The 20819-nt window shown below is 38.0% G+C and overlaps 1 protein-coding gene across 1 annotated transcript; it reads left to right on the forward strand.

Annotated features, from left to right (window-relative positions):
• Nucleotides 1-3358: 3358 nt before the first annotated feature.
• On the forward strand, nt 3359-5814 carry LOC110450544 (cyclic AMP-dependent transcription factor ATF-4-like). The gene is made up of 3 exons (XM_021498113.1): nt 3359-3856; nt 4443-4544; nt 4732-5814. Exons 1-3 carry the CDS (start codon nt 3557-3559, stop codon nt 4978-4980), a joined length of 651 nt encoding a protein of 216 aa, XP_021353788.1. The 5' UTR covers nt 3359-3556; the 3' UTR covers nt 4981-5814.
• The last annotated feature ends 15005 nt before the right edge of the window (nt 5815-20819 follow it).

Genomic DNA, 20819 nt, shown 5'->3' on the forward strand with positions numbered 1-20819 from the left:
GTCCTAATTACTGAAGTACAGTACAAATTACTGAACTACAGTACTAATTACTGAGGTAAAGTACTAATTACTGAAGTACAGTCATAATTACTGAAGTAAAGTACTAATTACTGAAGTACAGTCCTAATTACTGAAGTACAGTCCTAATTACTGAAGTATAGTACTAACTACTGAAGTACAGTCCTAATTACTGAACTACAGTCCTAATTACTGAAGTACAGTACAAATTACTGAACTACAGTACTAATTACTGAAGTAAAGTACTAATTACTGAAGTACAGTCCTAATTACTGAAGTACAGTACAAATTACAGAATTACGGTCCTAATTACTGAAGTACAGTCCTAATTACTAAAGTACAGTTCTACATTTTATCACTGAAGTTCGGTCCTAATTACTGAAATACAGTCATTCTTAGCCAACTAGCTGCTTTGTATTGATCGGCACACGTCATCTATAGAAAACTTGGATTCATTAACACTGTACATGTAAGTAGTCTAACGTTTTTACAAATATGATCATATATTTTACCAAGTAAAATGTAGGTTATTGAGCATACAAATAATTGCACTATAATTCACTGGCCCCTGTGAGAACAACACACTTATGTTGGGTTACATGTACATAACATCTATGTTAAATATTGAATAACATACATATATAATTCTTTTCGTGATTTGCCTGTTTGTAATTGATGCAACCTTATCATCGGCAGCACAAGCAGCCAGCATCACTGGTTATAGCCACGTCAGTACTGCAACTTTCTGATGAAATCGTCTGTGACCTGTGGCTGACCCCTCACAGGTCGACATGGTATATACGTATACTTATATACTTAGACACGCATCGTCAGTAGTCAATAGTATAAAGTACACATCAGTATACCAGTTTATATATGTTTGTCTGTGGAAATCTTGGTTCCGGTCAGTACGGAATTATCAACCACAACAAAGCTTCGATTAAGAAGAAGAATCTTTTAACTACAAATAAATCCGATCTATGATACCATACTGGACTCATCGAAATGGTTTTGTTGGGGTCAGGAGATACCCGGACTGAAAGCATGTATTCTTGGGCCTTACTCTAATATTTCTTTGTAATTCATTTTCTGGGCATTTCAATGTTAATCGGTTTCTTTAATTTTAAGCTGGTAAGGCATTTCTTATCATTCCACAGACACACGGTATTATTTCTAACCACACAGTAGGGAACATCCTCAGCACGAGCAGGACCAGAGATTAGCATATTTAACAGTCACAGGGGAGGGGGGCAGGGCATTTCGTAGAATGTTTCGGCGATATGGATTGAATGCTTACGTCACCCTAACCACATTTTGACATTTACATTAATTGTTGTGATTGATATGATGACGTAAAATCCTAATCAACCTGTACATATCTATTGATATACATATCGTTAATCCAATGTTATAGGTATATCGATCCGGATCATACTTATGGAATTATAGTATTTGTAACTAAAACCATCGTCTAAGGTTTTGTCCTGATCAAAATAGTTTTATTAAGTGACGGTAGTGATCATAATACACATAGACATTCGACGTGAACATAATAACAAACAAACATATCTAGACTAAGCCTTGATCTTTTGGTTACCCAAATAATTACTATATTTCATCAGGAGTGAACAACAGCCGGAAATTAAAAAAATAAAACTTTGGAGAACTGTTCATGATAGGCGAGCTCTTCTCTCTTCTTACTTCTACTCTTCCTCACTATCCGTCTTCTCTCCCTCTTCTCCGTCATCCTATTCTCCCTTTCCGTCGTCACCCATTCCCTCCCCCCCCCCGCCCTCTTCTCCACACTAGAACTGACAATCTCCCTCTATTTCAATATTTCCCTCCCATCCTCCCTCGTTCTGCTCCGTCATCACTCAATCTTCTTTCCCCCTTTCCCTCTTTATCTCTTCCTCACCCCTAATTTTCTCATCCTCTCCTCGCTCTTTCTCCTTCCTTGCTCTCATATCCACCTCTTTCAGTCTTTTCTTTCCATACTTCTTCACTCATTCTCCTCACCCCCTCCCTTTCCTCTCCTCCTCACTCCCTCCCTTTCCTCTCCTCCTCACCATTTCTTATCCCCGCCTCCCTCTTTCTCCTCCATTCCTCACTTTTATATTCTCCCTTCTTAACTCTTTCTCCTCCCTCCTCACTCTTTCTACTCTCCTCCTTCCTCTTTTTCCTTTCTTTTTGACCTTTTCTCTCCTCCTCTCCTCGATAACTCTTTCCCCTCCCTTCTACTCTCTATCTTTCTCCTTTCCTCCTCACTATTTCTCCTCCCTCCCTTCCCTCCATTTCCCTCATTCTCCTTTCCTTTTCATCTCTCTGCCTCCCTCGTTCTTTTCTCTTACTCCTTCCTTTTTCTTCTCTCTTCCTTTACCCCCTCCCATCCTTCCTCTTTCTCCTCTTTTCTTCACTTTTTCTTCTCTCCTCATCGATCACTATTTCTCCTTCCCCCTTTTCACTCATTCTCTTTTCCTCCTCACTCTTTCTCCTCCCTACCTCCCTCGTTCTCCTCTCTTTCTCCTCTCGTTTTCTACTCTTCTCGTTCTTTTTCTTCCCATCCTTCCTCTTTCTCCTCCATAATTCTTTTTTTTCTTCCCTCCTCACGCGATTCTTTCACTCCATTCTTGCTTATCTTTCATTTAACTCTGTCAAGATGCATTCCTGGTGCTTTTTATTAATTTACAACATTTCTGCTATACAAGATATAATTTTACTGTTACAAGATGTAGCGCAGTGACATAATTTGCATAATGCCCCGGCCTCTACACACAGCAAGTTTTACGGTATACTGATATGTGTGTGTATAATAAGTGAGAATCATAAACGAATGATCATGCATAGTTTCGTTTTTTGTAATGAATCAAGAGTCCGGAGAAATATAAATACTTCAGTATGTAAGTTATAACGCAGTCGAACATTCTGGAATCTTCTTTGCCTTTGGCTGGTTCTAGTGTCGATCGATCTATATTCTGACCAATCAGCGTGCGATACGTTTGGTCTAATATTAGCCACACCTAGTGTAACCATCATGGGTTATTTCGTCACCACCTAGAAATACTGAGGGATATCCCTTTGAACGACCTTGACCCTTTACAATTTTCTGATGCAATTATCTACGGTAGCCCCCAAGTTTCATAGTGTCGAGTATATATTTGTGAATATGCCGTTGAATTCATAGTGTTAAGTCTTCTTTTTTATGTTAACATATATGTACATCTTAATACACCAAGTAGTGAAAAAGAAGTATGTGTTGCAGTCAACATGTTCGTGCTAGCTATGTGTATTACGTACTGGTATTATTGTGGCGGCCATGCGTTTCCGTCCATTTCGAATTTGCAGTCTGTATATAGCGCAGGTAACCTCGTTCGGCCTTCACTTCACGTTGCGATCAGCTGAGAGAGAAACTGTCAATACACATACCGGCTAACCTTACGAAAGCAATCGACGAATTACAAGATTTCAAAGTCGAAAGATTCTAAGTGAATACTTCTTTATTTTCGTGAGGATTTACTCGTCAAGATTCTTATCAGAGAAAATGGTTCGTATATTTGTTCAGAAGGAGTTGTGCTGTAGCGGAGAGCCGCGAGACGTCGGAGAAGGGGTTTGTTCCGGCCCCAGGGAGGTAATTGACCGAGAAAGAGCGGAGATGGCAGTGAAGGCGGTCACCCAGTTGGATGGGGATACCAATTTTAACTATAACTATAATAACTATATATCTAGTGCCAGTTTTTCCCCGGATGCGTCCTCGCAGTCTTCATTCTGTGACTCGGAGAGTGACAACGGTTCTCTGGTTATCAGCGAAGAGGCTGCTGGACCTGTCGATTCCGTCGTCGTGGTTAGTATCATATAATCTCTGATTGTTTCATAATATACTTTTTTGGCAATTGTTTTAAAGATTTAAAATCTTAATACATTTGATGCAATCTAAAGTAGTTATTGCACCACTTATTGACAACCTATATTTATACGTGCGATACGACCTATAGAGCAGGATGTATTTACGCAGTTTTGTAATACATGGTAAACTGTTTCGCTGGCTTTGTTACAAGTTTATCGGAAGATTTATAATTCTATTTTTAGAGATGTGGTCACATTCTACAAATAAATTTACGATCTAAATACTTGACTATGTGCGAAGTGATTTATCTATATGCTTCGAATGCAATGTGCACTTGTCAAAAAGAAAGTAAATTGTGCGTACGCGCATGTCAAAATGTGGCACGTCGCGACCGATCTGTGAAAACCATGTTGTTAGGACGGTGTTGACGGGAAACCAGACATTGTAGATTTAAGCCGATATATCACCATTGAGTAGTTTCTGTCAAGCTCTCAAAACATCCAGCGTGTTGTTAACTTTTAATAGTATGTGAGTACAGTTGTTTTTAACTATTCCTGTTATATACGATGTCTTTGTTTTACAGAGCAAAGAGGAGAAAAGAAAAGCAAGAAGACGCGAGAGGAACAAGAAATCTGCACAGGCCTACAGACAACGCCGTCGTCAACACTCTGGATCACAAGTCAAGGTGAGTCGCAGGTCCATTCTGAGTTCTCGTCTTTCCTTTGTAAATATAACTGAACCTGGCTATTCTATGCCTTCATAAACTGGTCCCATTTTACTAGTTATGCTTACTTCTGAATCTGATTTTTGTTTTATCTTATAACCATTGAACATTCATCTGAATAACATGTCAATATTTTTTTCATCTATAGACCCTGCAGACACTTGAGGACAAAAATCAGGTACTTTTGCAGAAGGTACAGCGCCTTGAGGAGGAGAAAAGGTTTATTGAGGAGCTTCTTAAGAACAAGATTAAGATTCCCTGGCATGTCCAATGGGCCTTGCCCCCTACCTGGCAGCATCCCACAACAACAACACCCCATCCAACAACAACAGGGATGATGGCCGCCGCCATGGGCGCCCCAATGTCCATGGGTTCCGAGGTCACGTGTGCTTCGTGATGTGCATGCAGTAAAACTAGGAATTACTGCCGCTCACTGCATACTAAGGATGAATTGCGCTTGCGCAGTATCTACGGAGACTGACTTAGGCGTCATATTCTGTGAGTCGAATGTGCTGGCCCGGGCTTGAATTCGCAAGTTTCCGTTATGGGCTTTATGGTTTGGCTTTTGTACAAATCTCGGTCATTCTGACGTATGACAACTTTATAATAGTCTCGTAAATTCCATCTTATTATTTGACATTCGGGGTCAAAAGGGGTATCCTCCGTGAGAGTAGGCCTACCCTTGTCCTAATCAGACATCGGGGATGTCCCCAGTGCCCCTTAGACTGTTTGACAAGTTCCGCTGTCTTTGAGTGTTGAAAATCAAAACTGGTCAGAGTGAAGAGAATAACTTTTACTGTGTTGACCAGCAAAGATGCGAATTCGTCATCGTCTTCAAACTGTCATCTTTATCGATCAAAAGAAATACTCCATCACAACATTATTGCATAACATTTGATTTATAAAAAACACAAGACCGTACTTCTTTTTTAGAAAATCAAAATGTTCATATATGATAATGCAAAATACTCGGAAAACGAAAGTATATATGTATCTGCGATGAAGCCCACGTGTTTTTGTACATATCTACACAGCGGTTTATTGTGGCTCGGCCGAGTCACCCTACCTCTGTTATTGTTGATGTTTTGATATCTATTTACTTTGTGAGCGGCAGGCTGAGAGAGGAGTTCAGACACTGACATTTTCAGTAGTCAATTCGTCACTAACGAATGACGAAAAAATACATATTTTATGTTTAATACTAGTATGAATAAATTTATATTGTATTCAACATATTTGTCTCTTATTTGTATAAATCCAGCGAGAAATGCTGAAACATGATGTTCATTTATATTCTTATTAAAACAGAAGACGTCTGAAATATTTTGTGGAATTTCCTTTGGGATGGTGGCACATAAAGTTGTATAATTATGTATCGGGGTCGTTTCTATATAACAACATATATCGATATTTTTTTTACCAATGATTAATTTTGAAAATTAAAATACTTCAGACAAAAGGTATCGATTTGTTTTCTAAATATTTATTTGTTTGTTCTCCTTAATAACAAAGCGTATTTTATCTGTCAGAAAAAAGTGACATAACTTCCGATCATTCAGATAGCATAGTTTTGCAAGACTGGAGTACATCTTGACTAAATGAGATGAACAGACCACATGGACTTTGTGAACAATGTTTACATGCCGAAATATTTACAATTGAAGTTCCAATTTAATCCGCCTTGCTACTTCCAGTCGCCATTTTGTAAACAGGGCCTAATCTCGAGCTGATGCGCGTTTGAAAGAGTTTGAAGTATTGAAAAGCTTCTAAACGATCATGCCCAGAACATACTCTCTAAGGATGATGTTTTTGATAAATTTACTTTCAATTATTTACTATATTTCTTTTTTGTATCACTTTCATTAATTCATAAAAGAACAAATTGATTTCTTCCCCTTCAAACTTTTTTCTTTCAAATGTTAAAAAAACATATTTTTTGAAAAAATGTTCTAGTGTCGAGATTATGATCAAACGTCGTCTGCTTCGCAAACATTCAAGAAAATAATATTTACAATGTATTTATATTGTTTTAGTTAACTTTTTTTCTTCTTTAAACTAGGCCCATCTTTAATTAATAAATATCAAGATTTTATTGCATTTTATGACGTAACCGGAAGCGCACTTGATACGAGAACATGACCCGGAAATACCTCACAACATAATCAGGACAGTAATAATAAACAGAAGTTTATCGAACATTAATAGATTATTACCGTATGTATTGAAACACTGATGTGCTAGAATACAACACAGGGTAACACTCGTTTAATTCATTGCTGTCACATTAAGTACTAACTGACATTTATGCGAAAATATCAGATTAAATGTTTGCGATCGCGCAGACCTACTTGCGTTTTACAGTTGACATACATTTGTACATGTCGGCATCAACAGTATACCTTAACTTGTGTCCTTCATCGTGCCGAAGTTTATACATAGGCGCCTTCGAGGAAAAGTTCGTGATTTAAAGCTTGTGTGTGGGTTTTTTTTATCTAAAAATTATCGGATAAAAGCATAGTGGCTGACTGGCATGTTACTTCAAAATACAAGATACAAGAATCATTATTTTACGTTGAATATATATGTCATATATAAATATAAATGGTAAAACATTGTAACAGTGTAAGGCAAACAACAAATTTTATCATAAGATACCTACGTTGGAAGGATTAAGATATAGAGGCTAAATTATCATGCTGTACAAAATTTGGCACTAAAACAACTTACTTAAAAACCAGTCCCGAGGGCAAGAGATTGGGACACAGCCTTTATTTGTAACTAGGGGGCACGAGTTTGGTAGCCGTTAATATTAAAAGACGTTTTTAGTATTGATGCTGCTCGTGACGCTATCAGTGATGTATTTTTCGCTTACAAGTTAAAGTGTTGTTATCCAAAAAGAAGAACAGTACAAATTAAAAAGTGTGAATTGTCTACAGCTCCTGTCAAAAGTCAAAAACATTCCTCTCATGTTCTTTCTCGTCACCTGGACGTTTGTAAGTTAGAACAGCTGGTTTCGCAGACGCTTAAACTATGTACACAATATATAAACAGTTATACCACAGTATTGTAATTGTCTCGGTATGGTTACGAATGCGTTCCAGGTCAGGTAATAGAGCATCAAATGTATTAAATTCAAATAAAGCACCACTTCACGACAGTCATGGATTCATATGGGTACAATGTTATTAAAATAACATTCATACAGTGCATGCAAGCTGAAAATAAGAAATCATTTGTTTAAAATAACAAGTCATCATTTCCATGAAATTATCCAAATAAATAAGATCTTTATGTCAAAACAAACTTCAGGTTTGATTCAACAGCTATACATGGTCATTTAAGGACGGCCTCCCCCATTTGCTAGATGCATGGGTGTGGTGAGTTTGTGCATAATTAATTTGTGTTTTGGGAGTCTGTGGTATGTTCATGTTTGTCTCTTTGTGATAGCGCAGGACTGATGCTGACTTTATAGTGTAATTTCACTGGAGCATACTGCTGAAGACGCATCTTATTTTACGATCGAACCTCGTTATCTCACTATCTTCAATAGCCTAGGGTTTATAATTTAAATTTGTACTATTCAACCTTAGCAGATTTAGCCTTGTGTTTAATTTCCTTCCCCTGCCACCTTGCATAGACACTTTACTAGCAAAACTTTTAAACTTTCAAGATTATTTCAGCACTGGTCGCCTATGTATTCCCCTTGGTTATCATTTACAGTTAGAACATGGCCAATTATCTCTACCAACTGATCATATACAGAAAATGTTTCTTTAAGTATTGTTTTTTTTTTACATAAATCATGGCATAGTCGACATGGCAACTTGGTACTGGGTGCCACCATTATTATTTACATGCACAGGGACTTAATTTCTAACCCTCAGTTCACATATGTGTATTATATAATGTATGATATAAAAAAATATGTGGACCATAGGATGGTAATTTGTGCCAAGTCTCTGTGCCAGGTTAAATAATTTGAAAGCTTAGAGAACAAGGCGAAATCCGCTAAAGGTTGAATGCATGAATATGTGAATACAAAATGAACGCTTGGCTAGCAAAAATGAGATGTTACAGGCTGGACAGATAATGACAACAAAAACAGGCTGAAAACATGTATGGAATGTATTTTTCTTAAGGGAGGCTGTATAAACACATTATGAATATGTAAAATCATGATGGAAGTCCATTTTACCCGAATTACCTGACGTTATTTTCAATACCTTCAGTTCATCTATATTTCCACACTGTTCTCTGTATAAGGGATAGGAATCAGTTTGTTTTTTGGGTTTTATAAATTCTTGCAACCACTTTTAAGTCATATGTATAAGAAAGGTCTGCCAAATATCTGATTCTTTGATAACTTTACTACAAATATATAGCAGGAATTGAACTTTCTATATCAACTGCACTACACTTCATATTATTTGTTGACATTTTTCTGCTACAATACATGGAGTTTCCTCACAAGATGCTGATAACCGAAAAGAGTCTGAAACCTTAATCATATCTTTTAGAATACTGTGTTTAAAAAAAATGTTATACATGTATCTCTTCGATCCACTAAACATCAACAAACAACATTTAAACCCTTCATTCCCTAAATCTGTTATTAAAAGGATTGTAAANTTCAAATCCACTAATACATAAGTTAACATAAAATTGTACTGCAGTATTTTTTGGTCTGATTTTTGACAGCTAAATAAGTCTCATCAAGGGTCATTGACCTGTCAGAAGTTGAAGTAGCCAAAGTTATTTGATTTTGGTGTAGAAGCATCCTAAAAATAGAAGAAAGTAAGGGCTGGATTTTCACGAACTCGAAGAGTTGTGCCCCTTTGTTTGCTTTCCTATACATCTTATTCTGGCAGTTTATCATTCATATTTTTATTTTTCCATTTGTTATGCACTTCATATACAACTGATGAGAATGGGAGATATTTAACAATGCGGAAAAATTCGCCAAGAAAGCTGAAAGTTACAAAAGATCAAAAGGTGAAACTTTACACCATGCAGGCCAGGTTTGAACTGTAATGTTTGTTTTACTTTCCATGTGGGGAGGATTTTTAACTGTTATATTAATCAATTAATTTTCATTTATATGGTGTCCCTGAGAATTATTTCTTATATAATTTAAAATTTGTTTCAAGTAATACTCATACTCTCTGTTTTAAACTAGGAACACTTGCTCTGTACTCTAAGTATTTGTGCAGTTATGATTGATTGTCTTCCTTTGGATAATATTTCTGTGAGTTGTGTCCCTCACATGATGTCCTCAAATTCCTTTCTGTTATATATCGGATATAGTTTGTTACTTCTATAAGTTCCAAGTTTCCTTTTAGATAAAATATGTCATGTTTAGGTGATTTTTGAGAATTGGTGGTTTTACGAAATTTGCTTACTGTTTTGCAAGGTACCAATATTTTTTATGTTTATAACATATATTGGGTGCTCCCATAGCTACCACTTTCTTTAAAATGTAGGGGCTGAAGAATCGGGGATTTTCTTTCATGTCTACTACTTGGGGGGCATTAAACAGACCAAAATAGATCTTCTGCTCCCATTGCAACACACTTGGGATCTTAAATTTTTCCTTTCTTTCTTCACTGTTCTGCCTTCCCTTATTAGTCATGCCGCCTGAGAAGCATGGCGAACACTAAGGATCAGTCTGTCCGTCATCACACGTTGCCGTTGGCGGCAGCAGTCACATATCAGTTTTCCAGACTTTTTTTCGCCACCATTTACCATATCAATTTGTAACTTTGTATGTGGCTTAATCATAATAGATTACAGATCAAGTTTGAACCGCATGCCAATATTTTCTTTTTGCTGGAGGTACATGTGTGGGTCTTCACACATTGGAAGTTCTCATAATTAACTGCTTGCCATACTTTGTTCGTTACCGCTTGCCACTTAGTATGTGGCTTTATCATAATGGATTACAGTTAGAGTCTAAACCCTGTGTCTATATTTCATTTGTTGCTGGAGTTATGGCCCTTCGCACATAGTAAATTATCAAAATAAACCTTTTTTTGGACTTATTTCGCTACCGCTTGCCATATCAATTTGAAACTTTGTTTATGGCTTTATCATAATAGCTTACAGAGTTTGAACCATGTATTAAAATGTCATTTTTGACTCGAGTTATGGCCCTTTTGCACATAGGAAATTCTCATAATTAACTGTTTTCCATATTATTTGCAACTTAGTATACATGTATAATGGTTTACAGTTTGAGTTAGAATCCAGTGTCCATGTTCTATTTTTTCTGGAGTTATAGCCCGTTGCACATAGGAAATTCTTATAAGTTACTGTATTTTTTCCGTCAACACATGCACTTCCTAAGAAATGCAGTTTTCTTCTATAGGTGACACCCATCCTCATATGACCCTGGATGAGGACATAAATCACCTGAAACAGTACATCCTTTGAAGTCCTTCTGTATGACTTGATGATGTTTTCAAACCAATGGTCTGGAGCATTACTTGGTTAAGAAGACTGAATGTCATTTAACAGAGGGTCTCTCTCATAATACACTGGCTCCCTAGGGGGAGGAGTGGGGTCCAAACCGGAGATTCTCCAATTCAATTACACAATTTGTTGATAGGACCCCTGCACATCTTTAGTAATCAGATTTTACGTCTGTCTGTCCTTCTATCTGTTTTTAGCTCACCTGCCAAGGACAAGTGAGCTTTTGCCCTGGTGCGGCGTCCTGTCCCGTCCCATCGCGACGCATCGCATCCCGATTCAATGTAAGCACTTAGCAACTTCATTCATTGACAGATTTTGGTCAAACTTTATACAAAGGTCAAGTATGGGTATACTTCGGAAATCTTTGTATTTCAGGGATCCAAGGTCAAGGCCAAGGTCACATTTGCTATATATAGAAAAATCATCCCGTCCCGTCTCGATTCAATGTAAACACTAAGCAACTTCATTCTTTGACAGTTTTTGGTTAAAGGTCAAGTATGAGTATACTTCATAAATCGGTGTATTTCAGGGATTCAAGGTCAAGGTCACACTTGCTACATATAGAAAATCATCAACTGATTCAATTTAAACACTTAGCAACTTCATTCTTTCACGGATTTTGGTCAAACTTTATACATAGGTCAAATATGGGTATACCCTTGTGTTTCAGGGTTCCAAGGTCAGGACAAGATCACTGTTGCTATATATAGGAAATCTACAACTGATTCAATTTAAACTCTTAGCAACTTCATGCAATCATGGATTTTGGTCAAACTTTATGAAAAGGTCAAGTATGAGTATACTTCAGACATTGTTGTGTTTCAGGGTTCCAAGGTCAAGGCCAAGGTCACTGTTGCTATATATAGAAAATCATCAATTGATTCAATTTAAACACTTAACAACTTCATCAAATATGTTATGGAGATGGTAATAACATACAGAATAAACATATGAATATTTAAGTCAACTTATCAACTTTAAGTGTAGAACCTTGTGTGTGTGCATACATGGACTTTATCCAGTGTAATAAAATGTTTGTTTAAGCTTTTTGGTAGCTTTTCAGCCTTTGATATCAAAGAACAAGGTCACTTACTATAAATAAAACTTCAGTTTGTGCACTGTATTTCAAATTCTGTTGGACTGATAACACTCGGATTTTATCGAGTCCTTCATGGAAAAAAGTGCCTGCTTGGGATAACTCTTTTAGGTCCAGTGGTCAAAGGTCAATGGGTCACTATACATAGAAAATCTGTTTAATGCACTAATGCACAATATCTTGATTTCTCTTGGGCTGATTACACTCTTGACTTTATACAGTGCTTCCTCAGAGAAAGTGCCTGCTTTGGATAACTTTCCAGGCCCGGGGGTTAGGTCTCTATCACTGTTACTATATGAATAGAAAATCAGTTTATAAAATGCACTACTTATATTTTGAGTTCTGTAGGGCTGATCCAGTGCTTTTGTAAAATAAAACACCACTTGCTTTCACTAGTGTTTGCTAGATGTATACCTAACCACAGTTTCTTTTAAATCATCAATAAGCATAATTATGGGGAATAGTCACGGCGGGATTGAAAATATGTATATAAATCTTATTACTGGTAAGCTTGTAATGATAATAATAAAATTATTTTATTCAAGTGTCACATATTGATCTACATATAAAACAGGTAAAATGTACATAAAACAAGATCAATATCCAGCCAAAGTTAATCAACTTATGAGGCACTAAAAAGACAAAAAATATACATGTAAACAGTTGTAATTTTTAATAAGATCAATAGGTGTCAGCTTATTTTAGCTTATTATACATTATTACCAAACATTACTGTCAAAGCTAGTTTGACTTAATATACTTGAAAAGGCAATATTATATAAACCTTGGAATAAGTTTCACTCCCAGTCATTGTCGCCCTGTATAACGATCATCTGCAGGTATGAGATGTACTGTTATTGTCGCCCTGTATAATGATCATCTGCATGTATGAGATGTACTGTAATTGTCGCCCTGTATAGCGATCATCTGCATGTATGAGATGAACTGTAATTGTCGCCCTGTATAACGATCATCTTTCACTCCCAGTCATTGTCGCCCTGTATAACGATCATCTTTCACTCCCAGTCATTGTCGCCCTGTATAACGATCATCTGGATTTATGAGATGAACTGTAATTGTCGCCCTGATGTACTGTAATTGGCGCCCTGTATAACGATCATCTGCAGGTATGGGATGTACTGTTATTGTCGCCCTGTATAATGATCATCTGCATGTATGAGATGTACTGCAATTGTCGCCCTGTATAACGATCATCTGCATGTATGAGGTGTACTTTAATTGTCGCCCTGTATTACGATCATCTGAATGTATGAGATGTACTGTAATTGTCAACCTGTATAACGATCATCTGCATGTATGAGATGTACTGTAATTGTCGCCCTGATGTACTGTATATGTCGCCCTGTATAACGATCATCTGCATGTATGAGATGTACTGTAACTGTTGCCCTGTATAAAGATCATCTGCATGTATGAGATGTACTGTAACTGTCGCCCTGTATTACGATCATCTGCATGTATGAGATGTACTGTAACTGTTGCCCTGTATAAAGATCATCTGCATGTATGAGATGTACTGTAACTGTCGCCCTGTATAACGATCATCTGCATTTATGAAATGTACTGTAATTGTCGCCCTGTATAGCGATCATCTGCATGTATGAGATGTACTGTAAATGTCGCCCTGTATAACGATCATCTGCGTGTATGAGATGTACTGTAACCGTCGCTCTCTATAACGATCGTCTGCATGTATGAGATGTACTGTAATTGTCACCCTGTATAACGATCATCTGCATGCATGAGATGTACTGTAATTGTCGCCCTGATGTACTGTAACTGTCGCCCTGTATAACGACCATCTGCATGTATGAGATGTACTGTAATTGTCGCTGTGATGTACTGTAATTGTCGCCCTGTATCTGTATAACGATCACCTGCATGTATGAGATGTACTGTAACCGTCGCCTTGTATAACGATCGTCTGCAGGTATAAGATGTACTGTAATTGTCGCCCCAATGTACTGTAATTGTCGCCCTGTATAACGATCATCTGCATGTATGAGATGTACTGTAATTGTCGCCCTGTATAACGATCATCTGCATGTATGAGATGTACTGTAATTATCGCCCTGTATAACGATCATCTGCATGTATGAGATGTACTGGTATTGTCTCCCTGCATAACGATCATCTGCATGTATGAGATGTACTGTAATTGTCGCCCTGTATAGCGATCATCTACATGTATCAGATGTACTGTAATTGTCGCCCTGTATAACTATCATCTGCATGTATGAGAGGTACTGTAATTGTCACCCTGTATAACGATCTTATCCCGCCTCAGGCAAAAATCCTGTAGTCCTATTGATTAAAACGACGTCACATGATATCCAGTATATTTTCATATTAGGTCAGTAGAATCTCACATTAGGTGAGTACGAAAGAGTTATCGTTCTTTGCCCAAAAGAGTCAACTTGTAACAAGATGGCGACCAAGCGGTTTCTGCAGACGACAGCCGATGAAATGTTAACAAAAATGTTAACAAACAGGTTTTTTTATCCAAAGGGCCTTCGACGGGATAAATTCGTTACACAGTTTGTTAGTGACCTAATACGGAAAAATATTGGGTCTAAAAAAAACTTGTATCGGGCGAAGCGAAGCCTTTAGACCCAATATTTTTCCGTATTAGGTCAGTAACAAACTGTGTAACTAATAATCTGCATGTATGAGATGTACTGTAATTGTCGCCCTGTATAACGATCATCTGCATGTATGAGATGTACTGTAACTGTCGCCCTGTATTACGATCATCTGCATGTATGAGATGTACTGTAATTGTCACCCTGTATAAAGATCTTATCCCGCCTCAGGCAATGTTAACAAACAGTTTTTTTTATTCAAAGGGCCTTCGACGGGATAAATTCGTTACACAGTTTGTTAGTGACCTAATACGGAAAAATATTGGGTCTAAAAGAAACTTGTATCGGGAGAGGCGAAGATTTTAGACCCAATATTTTTCCGTATTAGGTCACTAACAAACTGTGTAACTAATAATCTGCATGTATGATATGTACTGTTATTGTCTCCCTGCATAACGATCATCTGCATGTATGAGATGTACTGTAATTGTCGCCCTGTATAACGATCATCTACATGTATGAGATGTACTGTAACCGTCGCCCTGTATACCGATCATCTGCATGTATGAGATAAACTGTAATTGTCGCCCTGATGTACTGTAATTGTCGCCCTGTATAACGATCATCTGCATGTAGGAGATGTACTGTAATTGTCGCCCTGTATAACGATCATCTACATGCATGTGATGTACTGTAACCGTCGCCCTGTATAACGATCATCTGCATACATGAGATGTACTGTAATTGTTGCCCTGATGTACTGTAATTGTCGCCCTGTATAACGACCATCTGCATGTATGAGATGTACTGTAACTGTCGCCCTGATGTACTGTAATTGTCGCCCTGTATAACGATCATCTACATGCATGTGATGTACTGTAACCGTCGCCCTGTATAACGATCATCTGCATACATGAGATGTACTGTAATTGTTGCCCTGATGTACTGTAATTGTCGCCCTGTATAACTATCATCTGCATGTATGAGATGTACTGTAATTGTTGCCCTGTATAACGATCATCTGCATGTATGAGATGAACTGCAATTGTCGCCCTGTCTAACGATCATCTGCAGGTATGAGATGTACTGTAACTGTCGCCCTGTAGTACGATTATCTGCATTTATGAGATGTACTGTAATTGTCGCCCTGTGTCTCGATCATCTACATGTATGAGATGTACTGTAATTGTCACCCTGTATAACGATCATCTGCATGTATGAGATGGACTGTAATTGTCGCCCTGATGTACTGTAATTGTCGCCCTGTATAACGATCATCTACATGTATGAGATGTACTGTAATTGTCGCCCTGATGTACTGTAATGGTCGCCCTGTATAACGATCATCTGCATGTATGAAATGTACTGTAATTGTCGCCCTGTATAACGATCATCTACATGTATGAGATGTACTGTAATTGTCGCCCTGATGTACTGTAATTTTCGCCCTGTATAACGATCATCTGCATGTATGAGGTGTACTGTAATTGTCGCCCTGATGTACTGTAATTTTCGCCCTGTATAACGATCATCTGCATGTATGAGGATCATCTGCATGTATGAGATGTACTGTAATTGTCGACCTGATGTACTGTAATTGTCGCCATGTATAACGATCATATGCATGTATGAGATGTACTGTAATTGTCGCCATGATGTACTGTAATTGTCGCCCTGTATAACGATCATCTACATGTCTGAGATGTACTGTAACCGTCGCCCTGTATACCGATCATCTGCATGTATGAGATGTACTGTAATTGTTGCCCTGTATAACGATCATATGCATGTATGAGATGTACTGTAATTGTCGCCCTAATGTACTGTAATTGTCGCCCTGTATAACGATCATCTACAGGTATGAGATGTACTGTAACTGTCGCCCTGTAGTACGATTATCTGCATTTATGAGATGTACTGTAATTGTCGCCCTGTGTCTCGATCATCTACATGTATGAGATGTACTGTAATTGTCACCCTGTATAACGATCATCTGCATGTATGAGATGTACTGCAATTGTCGCCCTGTCTAACGATCATCTGCATTTATGAGATGTACTGTAATTGTCGCCCTGTGTCTCGATCATCAACATGTATGAGATGTACTGTAACAGTCGCCCTGTATCAGTATAACGATCATCTGCATGTTGTACTGTAATTGTCGCCCTGTATAACGATCATCTGCATGTATGAGATGTACTGCAATTGTCGCCCTGTCTAACGATCATCTGCATTTATGAGATGTACTGTAATTGTCGCCCTGTGTCTCGATCATCAACATGTATGAGATGTACTGGATTTATGAGATGAACTGTAATTGTCGCCCTGTGTCTCGAACATCTACATGTATGAGATGTACTGTAAATGTCGCCCTGATGTACTGTATTTGTCGCCCTGTAAAACGATCATCTGCATGTATGAGATGTACTGTAACTGTCACCCTCTATTACGATTATCTGCAAGTATGAGATGTACTGTAATTGTCGCCCTGTATAACGATCATCTGCATGTATGAGATGTAATGTAACCGTCGCCCTGTATAACGATCATCTGCATGTATAAGATGTACTTTAACCGTTGCCCTGTCTAACGATCATCTGTATGTATGAGATGTACTGTAATTGTCGCCCTGATGTGCAGGTATGAGATGTACTGTAATTGTTGCCCTGTGTCTCGATCATCTACATGTATGAGATTTACTGTAATTGTCTCCCTGTATAACGATCATCTGCTTGTATGAAATGTACTGTAATTGTCGCCCTGTAAAACGATCCCCTGCATGTATGAGATGTACTGCAATTGTCGCCCTGTCTAACGATCATCTGTATGTACTGTAATTGTCGCCCTGTCTAACGATCATCTGTATGTATGAGATGTTCTGTAATTGTCGCCTTGATGTACTGTAATTGTTGCCCTGATGCACTGTAATTGTCGCCCTGTATCACGATCATCTTCATGTATGAGATTTACTGTAATTGTCACCCTGTATAACGATCATCTGCTTGTATGAAATGTACTGTAATTGTCGCCCTATATAACGATCATCTACATGTATGTGATTTACTGTAATTGTCGCCCTGTAAAACGATCCCCTGCATGTATGAGATGTACTTTAACCGTTGCCCTGTCTAACGATCATCTGTATGTACTGTAATTGTCGCCCTCTATAACGATCGTCTGCATGTATGAGATGTACTGCAATTGTCGCCCTGTCTAACGATCATCTGCATTTATGAGATGTACTGTAACTGTCGCCCTGTATTACGATCATCTACATGAATGAGATGTACTGTAATTGTCACCCTGTATAACGATCATCTGCATGCATGGGATGTACTGTAATTGTCGCCCGGTATAACGATCATCTGCATGTGTGAGATGTACTGTAATTGTCGCCTTGTATAACGATCATCTGCATGCATGGGATGTACTGTAATTGTCGCCCTGTGTCTCGATCATCTACATGTATGAGATTTACTGTAATTGTCTCCCTGTATAACGATCATCTGCTTGTATGAAATGTACTGTAATTGTCGCCATGTATAACGATCATCTACATGTATGTGATGTACTGTAATTGTCGCCATGTATTACGATCATCTTCATGTATGTAACGATCATCTGCATGTATAAGATGTACTTTAACCGTTTCCCTGTCTAACGATCATCTGTATGTATGAGATGTTCTGTAATTGTCGCCCTGTATACCGATCATCTGCATGTATGAGATGAAATGTAACCGTCGCCCTGTATAACGATCATATGCATGTATGAGATGAACTGTTAAATTCCCTCTGTATTACGATCATCTACATGAATGAGATGTACTGTAATTGTCGCTCTGATGTACTGTAAATGTCGCCCTGTATAACGATCACTTGCTTGCATGCATGAGATGTACTGTAATTGTCGCCCTGTCTAACGATCCTCCGCAGGTATGAGATGTACTGTAACTGTCGCCCTGTATTACGATCATCTTCATGTATGAGATTTACTGTAATTGTCTCCCTGTATAACGATCATCTGCATGCATGGGATGTACTGTAATTGTCGCCCGGTATAACGATCATCTGCATGTATGAGATGAACTGTTAAAGTCGCCCTGTATTACGATCATCTACATGTATGAGATGTACTGTAATTGTCGCCCTGTATTACGATCATCTTCATGTATGAGATTTACTGTAATTGTCACCCTGTATAACGATCATCTGCATGTATGAGATGTACTGTAATTGGCGCCCTGTATAGGGAACATCTGCATGTATGAGATGTACTGTAACTGTCGCCCTGTATTACGATCATCTGCATGTATGAGATGTACTTTAATTGTCGCCCTGTATTACGATCATCTGCATGTATGAGATGTACTGTAATTGTCGAGATGTACTGTAATTGTCGCCCTGATGTACTGTAATTGTCGCCTTGTATAACGATCATCTGCATGTATGAGGTGTACTGTAATTGTCGCCCTGTATAGCGAACATCTGCATGTATGAGATGTACTGTAATTGTCACTCTGTATTACGATGTAACAAAACAGTAGTACGATCATCGTCGATATAACCAAGAGTTATCCCCCTTTTACTAATAGTAATATATATTTATTTGTATTATTTATTAATGCAAACTATTTTCAAACCGCACAAAATCTTACGCCGTGACATCAGACAACACAATGTCATGGGTATGTTTATGTTCGAAACTTCTTGAATTTTCTAGAAATTTCGATGATGTAATTTTGATACACGTTGCATGAGACAAAATCTATACAAAGAACACACGTGTGCAGCACATATATCTGAGTTATACAATGTAATGTACCACGTGCAGTGAGTACCCACAGCTCCAGCCTCTGGACCACGATACTCACCAGCCATGCAGCACCTATGGAAGATATCCAGAACTATGTTTGTCGTTGCGTCCCACGGTGCAAGAAAGGTAGTAAATTTTCGAATTGATAGCGGTGCCGTTTTCTTTTTGTATTTTCCTATTCACAGGTACACTTCAAAGCATGCGACTAGTATTATAGCACAACATGCAGACGCTGGTCCAGGAATCAGAGCGAGAGGGGCATGTGCATATCCGAAGTCCTATTTGGGGTCTGGGGCTAAAGGCGGGAAGGATCTACAATCCCCCAACCCCTTCAACCAAACCAATTCCCCGACATACCCCGAAAAATATAAAAAAAATCTCTGGTGCCATCTAGTGCATTTAGATTCATTTAAGCTTTATAATTCAGTCAAGTTTAGGTCATTGAAAATATTGGTTTATTAAAACAATTAACATTCAAGAAATGTCCGATGGAAAACCATATTTACGAGGCGTAGCCTAAGATAAAAAGATGGTCCGTTATTATTCTGTGTCGTGTGTAGTGTGTTATTGAGAAGTATATTTAGAAAGAAAAAAAAAGAACTTTTTTCTGTTACCTTCTGTTTTTTTAACATATGAGAATACGGCCTCTAAAATGGATTCGGTTTGAGTGAATATCCGTGTGTTCCCAGCCATCATACAAGTGAAGGTGGTAAAATCCATACGTGTGTAAATCACCATGGGGAGGGAGATTGGTTCTGATGCTGGAGGATATAATCTCACCAGCCGATAGAGTGTGGGCATTCATTTTGTTAATTTCTTTTCGTTTTTTTCTTCTATCATTTATAGTTATTTTATTTTGAAAGTACATGATCTCTAAAATCTCTTACAATGAATATTTGAGCTTCCAACCCATAATGATAATTAGATGCTGTTCTACAAACGAGATGGTCGAGGCAGGGATTATTTAAAATTCCGCTGTTTGGATAAGTAGTTCATTAATTTTCAACACTAAACAGAGTAAACCAAAAGGTTCGAAAAGGAAACGTTTTTTTTACCTGCTCCGTTCTCGTAATATGTTTTTAAAAATGCCACTTGGCATTTCCGAATGGTGTGCAGGTTGCTGCTTTCTTTGAAAAAAGGCCTGACCAGGTTGAAGGTAACCCGTCCCCACCCCCTCCTCCTTATACTCCAAGTCCTGGAATCTTAAAATCTCTAAAACGCGGATGATTAAATACTAGAACGGAGATTATATAA

The sequence above is a fragment of the Mizuhopecten yessoensis genome, unplaced genomic scaffold (assembly GCF_002113885.1).
Source record: "Mizuhopecten yessoensis strain PY_sf001 unplaced genomic scaffold, ASM211388v2 scaffold5315, whole genome shotgun sequence".
NCBI classification, from domain to species: Eukaryota; Metazoa; Mollusca; class Bivalvia; order Pectinida; family Pectinidae; genus Mizuhopecten; species Mizuhopecten yessoensis.